At 46.1% G+C, this 7,424-nt stretch overlaps 1 protein-coding gene across 1 annotated transcript; it reads left to right on the top strand.

The window, feature by feature from the left end:
• Positions 1–1,917: 1,917 nt before the first annotated feature.
• On the top strand, positions 1,918–6,849 carry LOC306950146 (2-epi-5-epi-valiolone synthase-like; the record flags this gene model as incomplete). The annotated part of the gene is made up of 5 exons (XM_079540303.1): positions 1,918–2,087; positions 3,295–3,928; positions 4,847–5,080; positions 5,770–6,022; positions 6,749–6,849. 5 exons carry the CDS (start codon positions 1,918–1,920, stop codon positions 6,847–6,849), a joined length of 1,392 nt encoding a protein of 463 aa, XP_079396429.1.
• Between the last annotated feature and the right edge of the window lie 575 nt (positions 6,850–7,424).

Here is a 7,424-nt window from a genome sequence, read left to right as displayed (position 1 = left end):
TTCATATCCGGACCTGGAGAAGCTGCTGGTTCTCAAGGAGATAATCAGCAATTTCATAACATAGCATAGACATGTCCCAGCTAAACCATCAGGTGTGGAGCTGCAAATGCCCCAGGACTTTGAACCCCTGCTTATTTACAAGTGGCCTGTAGAGGAGGTTACCCCACACAGCAACCTGTGCATCTCCTGCCTGGGAGAAACACAACTCACATCCAAGTTTGTCCTATGGGCCACAGCTGCTACAGCTGGGGTGGCACAAGGAGGTGGCGGCCTTTGGCCACAACAAACAGATGAACGTTGGAAAATACGTTTGTCACCTTCTGAAATGAAATACAAGTCATTTAGATGCCACCTAAATAAATTAAAAAATATAAACGGAAAATAAGTGAATGCTCAGGACAAAAGAGTAGAAGAAAAGCAAATAAAAGAAGTCCCAACACTCAGTAGATTGCTATTAATCAAAACAAATAAACAAGATGTAGAGGGCAGATCTCCTTGCATGCCTAAGATTATTCCAGTTTATAATTCAGTAAACAACAAACTGCATTAAACCTGCAGCCCCTGTAGAAAGAGATGCAAATTGTGTTTGTATTGGGAGTTAAAATTTCAGATGAGTATTTGATAAACAGGCTAAGAGCTTTAACATGCCACCTGTTCCTCCCTCCTCTAGCTTTGGAGGTGACTTTGAGCATGTTGCTTCTCTTCTGGTGGACTCTGTTCTCCCATTCCATAAAATGGGGATAACATCTTATCCCTTCTGTGAAGTGCTTTGCCATCTGCAGATGAAGCCAGCAGAAGCTCCATGTTAAGTGGTACTCCTCCATGGAGCAGCAGTGCACGACTTCAGGGGAGTTTGTTCTTGTATGTCTTTCCCAAACTGAAATTTGATATAAATCTAAGTTCCTTGATGAGTTTGGCTGCCATGAAGCCTTCAAAGCAACAAGACCTAGCTCTTGCTTAGCAGGCTCTTGAAGAACAATATTTCCCAGCCTCTGCTTTTACACCTGTTATCAATTTTCCTGGGTTTTCTTTCTGCTTTCGGAGGACAGATTTCTAAGAAATAGCTGAGGAGAAGGCAAAGTTGAGTCTGTACCTCCAGGCCTTGCTGTTGAAACCACGCCAGGGACCATCTTCTGGAGCCCTCCCCACAGCACCCCTGTGCCTTTGGGTTGATGGGCAGTATGCTCTGCCCATCAGTGTAGGAGATCTGGCATTCTCTTAACACAGCTGAGTGAAAACTGCAGCATGAGCCCAGCAGATCAGGAGAAGGTTCTGTAACTCAGACCTAATTTATCCCTTTGTAGGGAAAGTTCAGTGCATTAGAGTCCCAGGGAAGCTGGGCAAATGAATCAAAACTCTGCTCATCCCCCAGACAGCCCTTCAGGGATCAAACAGCCTCTGATTGCTTTTTGGAACCTATAGTTATATCTGAAAACAATAAAAAAACTCTTTTCAGTGCTTAATTAAAAGCTGGGAATGGGAGCTCAAAGCAGCCAGTGTCAAACCAATCCCTGCGCTCCCGCTCCCATCTCCTTCTCATAAGAGCAGGTCAGAGCCCCAGAGCCTCCATGCAAAAAGAAGGAAGTTCCTTAAGAGCACTGAAGATCACAGAATTTGCTTTCATAAGATCAAATTTGCTGTAGGGCATCATGTGAGGTATTAATCTACGGTCTCCCATTGTACTCCTCAGGCATTATAAAACTAGCTGATTATACAACCCCATCCCAGAGCCTGCACGTGTCTTCAGATGCTCCTCACACTCCTAACTCACGTCTCAGATTAGATAATCTTCGTTTTGTAATTGCTCTCCGTGCCACCTCCCCTTCCAACATCTGGTCACCTGAAGACTTTAAAAAGCACCTCAAAGTCACCAAGCTATGTGAGATCTCCTAGCAGAGGTTTGACTTTCCTAGAAACATGCCAGTGTCAGAAGAGGGTTTTGTGCCAATGGCAGCGGCTGCAGAGCCCGAGGAGCCCCAGCAGACAGACTTCCAACTGGTGCGAGTCAAGAGCACGTGGTGCCGGGTCAAGAAAGGAGAAGCCCTTTCTGATCCAGAGGACAAGATCATTCTTTCCGAAGCAAAAATGTAAGTATAGGAGCTCACGTTGCTCCCAGTACATTGGTGATAGGGCTGGACAGCTCTGGCTGTGCAAAGTGTGCTGTGTCCCCAGTGGGATGCACCTCAGCTGAGCTCTCTTTCAACAAGGGAATGGTCAGCTGCAAATTCTCTGCTGTTTTCATACAGCTGAGGGGCTGTGATTGGTGTTGGTTGTGCCATCCAAAGCCAATTCCACCAACTAACATCCAAAATTTCCATGTCTCTTAAGGGTCACATGCTGGAGATGAATGCAGATGCAGCAAAATTACAAACTGAAGGCATACGTTTGTGCATTAAAATGTGCACAATAATACTTTCAGTAATATTGTGTTTTAAAAGGTCAGAAGAATTTTTTGGAAGGTATAAATCCACACTGCTTTTCTTTAACACTTGAAAGAGTTAGAGTCAGATTCAGAGGGAGTTTGGTATCAAAGTGCCCCCAAGACGCCATCCAAGAGGATGCTCAGGCATGTGGAAAGAAATCAGGCATGTGGAGAAACCTGATTATCCAATGAGCCATCCATTCAGAAAACAAACTGAAGTTTCACAGAAACTTTCAATTTTTCTCCATCTGCAGACGAAGAGTCTCACAAAATATACTTCACAGTTTCATTTTGTCCTTTCTTGCTATTATTAAGTAACTCTCAAATCTTCCCTGCTTTCTTTCCCTGTCTAGCAGCACTTCCTTTTTCTATCATGTTTGTTTTGAGAAGCATCAATTCACTCTTACCAATATATGGTAGAGAGCTTTCTGTGGAGGTTTGTGTGTGGGTGCGTGAAGGTAGATGGGAGTAAGTCAATTCTGACCATCAAAATCTACCAGGAAGACAAGGTTTCCTTGACGAAATCTTTGAAAAAATGTTGAAAATCACTTCTCCTTTCCCTTCTGGGAAGCTGAAATTATTGGTCTGGGGTTTTCTGCTGTTTTGCTGACAGACGAGAACTGGAAGGGAAATTTCTTATTTCTTCAACCCTTATGGTTCTTTTCTGTCATTGTCACATGGAATTTCATCCATCTGACTTTTCACCTAGACGTGATGAGGTTTATCCATCTTGCGGCCCCACGATTCTGCAGTGCACAGGCAGAGATGCCACGCATTCCCCACCTTTGGTTACCTCCTTAAACCAGTTCAGACATGCAGAGTATAAAAGAGAAATAAAATGATTGCAAGCTATGTTTTCTCATCCTTGCTAGAGGTGAATGTGTCTCTGAAGGTGGGATTTCCTGGACAGTTGAAGCTCCCATCTATTTCTGCTACAAAGTGGTAGAAACAAACAACATTCTGGATCCCTCTAACACTACTCTTCTCTGGGGTCACACCACTGACACCCAGCAACTCGAGCTAACCACTGGTGGCAAAAGGAGGCTGAGGCGCTTTATCGTCATAGATGAAGTCGTGGATGAACTTTATGGCACCCAAGTCCGGCGCTACTTTGAAGAGAACAACGTGCAGCACAAAATCCTCGCCCTGCCTACCACAGAAGAGACGAAATCCATGGACCTGGTCTTGAACATCCTGCAAGAAGTTCAGAACTTCAGCATTGACAGGCGAACAGAGCCCATCATTGCCATTGGAGGAGGTGTTTGCCTGGACATTGTGGGGTTAGCTGCTTCCCTCTATAGAAGACGCACCCCTTACATCCGCGTCCCAACCACCCTCCTCTCCTACGTTGATGCCAGCGTGGGAGCAAAGAATGGAGTGAACTTCCTCCAGTGCAAGAACAAGCTTGGGGGCTACACCCCCCCAGTAGCTAGCTTTCTGGATAGATCCTTCATTCAGAGCATTCCCCGGCGACACATCTCCAATGGCCTTGGGGAAATCTTAAAGGTATGAACTCCTGCAACTGCAGCTTTTAAACCTGAAATAATGGTAAGATATTTGTCAGCATCTACAGCATTGTTTAGGCAGCCTCGTGGACTCCAAGGTGGGCCACCAAGTCTGCAATGGTACTTGTAACTCTCTCTTTATATATATCTACATAGTATATTTATATATCCATATGGCTATATATCTACATAGCTATATATGCCTACATAGTTACAGCCACTAAATTTGCTAAATTTTTCCTTTATACACAATGTAAACAAACTCCCAAACTCAAAACCTGACAGACAAAAGGCACAACCAGATAAGAAGGAGACTGATCCATAGCACATTTAAATGAACTGCTCACAAACGATTTGAGGCTCATTATTCTGGGGATTAATAATCTGCAAGATCATTCGCACCTACCTCGAGGGGTATGATGATTGGGGTCAATCAATCTCCTACGAGACAAATTCTACTTCTAAAATTACCTGGGAAGTGCACTGTAAATGACTTTATGCCTGAAGAGCTTGGAAAACTTTTGATAAAGCAGAGTTCAAGCTGTTCAAGTGTATTAGAATAAAAGCTCATCAGTAGCATTTTTCTGTGTTTGCACCGTGGGAACTCCCTGAGGATGTCTGGAAACTTTTGGCAGGCACTGGGAAACCCAGTTTCCAATGCGGGAGAGCTGTAATGGCAGAGTCAGAAAGGGAGGAAAAAAATCCTTTCTGAACCCTCATATTCTGTACGTTGCAGTACTTTCCCGACTTTTCTTCCCTAAAGAGTAGAATTTGCCCTTGTGCCAAATGCACAGGTATTTCTTTGCTAGCATGTAATTACATACAACTGTACTTCACTCTATTGAAACACTCTGTTGTCAGCAGCACATACAAGGATCACGTAGTTGTTTATGATTACCTCTTCTGTTTTTTAATCTAGATGGCACTCATGAAGCACAAAGGGCTGTTTGACCTGCTCAAGAGCCATGGCAAATACCTGCTGGACACCAAGTTCCAGTCTTACAGTGGCTCTGCCAACCGTGGGGACGCTGCACTGCAGACCACCAGGATTGCCATTGAAACCATGCTGGAGGAGCTGGCTCCCAACCTTTGGGAAGATGACCTGGACAGACTGGTGGATTTTGGTCACCTTATAAGCCCAGAGCTGGAAATGGTGAGTGACAGGCTTCATGCTGCATTACTTCATTAAAAAAAAAAAAAAAAAAAAAAAAAGTCATATCCAAACAGCAACATGAAAACTTGGTGTAAATGCAGCTCAGCCAAACACAATAACTGAATAAACAATGGAAGAGCACCCAATGCAACCAGCCAGGTCCTGCTGGCTCAGGGAATGCATTTTGCTGCCCCATTTCCCCCACAGCCCAGCTGTGTTTTCTATTCAGGAAGTTGCTATTGCTTTCTTGCCAAGCATTTACCAACGCACAGAGGTGACCAGGTTTCAGAGGATCCATTAGAAACCACCTACTAACTGTAGGAGTGCAAAGGCACAGAGACCACAGCCCATATTGCTGGGGGGAAAATTGCCACTGAGAAATGAATGGGGAGATCTAGAGCTTATGCAAAATTCAGAGCTCTTCCCTCCATCCTACTGTGCACTTCATCAGTAATTTGAACAGGAGGAGAATTGGATCCCTGTGGGAGATATAACATGCCATTAATCACATGTAAAAGAGACCATCCTTTGCAAACCATAAATCACAAAGTACTGACCCTCAGCATACACGTGCTACTGCAGCTCGGAGCTGAACGTTAATTTTCATGGGTTCTTTAGGAAATAAGTAGTTATTCAGATACTTGGCAACCCAACCCTTTTCTCCCACCTCCCCTTTGCTCCATTTTCAGAGGGTTTTGCCATCGCTGATGCACGGAGAAGCCGTGACCATTGATATGGCCTTCATGACGTACGTGGCCCACGCACGGGGGCTGATCACGGCGGATGAGAAGGAGCAGATCATCCAGTGCATGAAAGGCCTGGAGCTGCCCGTGTGGCACGGCGCCTGCAGCTGGGCCCTCATCCAGACGGCGCTGAGGGAGCGCCTGCGGCACGGAGGGGGGCAGCCCCGCATGCCGCTGCCCACCGGCCTCGGCGTGGCAGGTACGAAGCATGGGGATGTGCTGAAGAGCGCGATGGAGGTGTCTGTGATGCTTCCTTGGCATCTCAGCAATCCTGCTGGGAGGCTGAGCCCTCCTGCGTGAGTCCTGAGAATGGACCAAGACCCAGTGGGTCACGTCTGAGGGGAGGCATCGCGGCAGCCTACAGGTCCCTCATAAAGGCAGGCGCTGATCTCTGCTCTCTCTGGTTGGGTGTTACGGAAAGGTGGGCACAGCCCCAAGCTGCCAGAGCTCTGGGAGTGCTGGGACATCTCTCTCAGCCAGAGGGTTTGAGTATGGAACCAGGAGTTGGATGCACACTGGTTTTGCTATGCAAACCAACAGCCTAAACACAGTGCTAGGACAGACAAACCATCAGTCATACAAGGAAAAAGACCCTTCATTACATTTGAAAATAGTTGTTAAGTCGTCCTTGCTGAAAGGAATTTAATGTCTATAACTAATTCTGGAAAGAAAAATATCTGTTCAGCAACTCAGGTGGGATATTCTTGACTATAAGACATTAAAAAATCTTAATGCAGAAGCAATGCATAGGACCAGGCTGCAGCCTTACACCCATACCCAGAATATTTCCACCAACCTGTGCACTCACAAGAAACCAGGCTTTTATAAACTGCTCAGAGGAGCTGCCCTCCTCCTAGCAAACTATCATGAACAAGCAGGAGAAGCTTCCCTGGATACCCAGCTAACTCCAAGCTTTGTTTTACAGAGATATTCAATGACACCAGTGAGGAGACGCTGAAAGGTGCCTACAAGCTGTGGGTTAAGGACTGCAGGACGGTGCTGGAGGAGGAGACAGCCACCCTGTGAGTGCTGCACAGTTTTGCCCAGCATCCTGCCTGCTCCTGGAGCTGCTCAGCTCCACGGGTGGGTGGGCAGGGCTGAATTTAAGGCAGAATGAATACAGCAGCATGAATTTGTGCAGAATTATGAAAGCCTCTGAGCTCTCTGAAGCAAGTATATCAGCCTAGTTTGCCTACTGTGATTGCTGTAGTTGGAAAGGAACTTGTTAGAGTTGTGTTGTGCTCCCAAAGGGATCTCTCACAGTCAAAACAACACCCATTCTGTAGTTCTTAGTAGCTTTGTGTCTCCTTTGGTAGGAAGTGGCACTTGGTCCCTCCATTGGTTGATCCATGGCCCTGTCCAGCACTGTCACACTGCTGCCCATTGGGGCCCTGCAGTCAATAGATACAGCAGTGGGCTTTTCCCACTGCAGGTGGGAAGGATCACCTGGGGCAGCCAAGAGAAGTCAAGGGACACCCAGTAAGTTTGTCACTTCCGTCTTTGTCACAGCCTCAGTACCATGTCAAGCACCATGGCAGGCACTGGACAAGCAATGTATCACATGCTGATTGTGGAAAATGTAAAGGCAATGTCATCCTTCT

The sequence above is a fragment of the Tetrao urogallus genome (genome assembly GCF_951394365.1).
Source record: "Tetrao urogallus genome assembly, chromosome: 10".
Classification (NCBI taxonomy): domain Eukaryota; kingdom Metazoa; phylum Chordata; class Aves; order Galliformes; family Phasianidae; genus Tetrao; species Tetrao urogallus.
The sequence above is the reverse complement of the archived record's forward strand: the minus strand, read 5'-3'. Positions and strand labels throughout refer to the sequence as shown.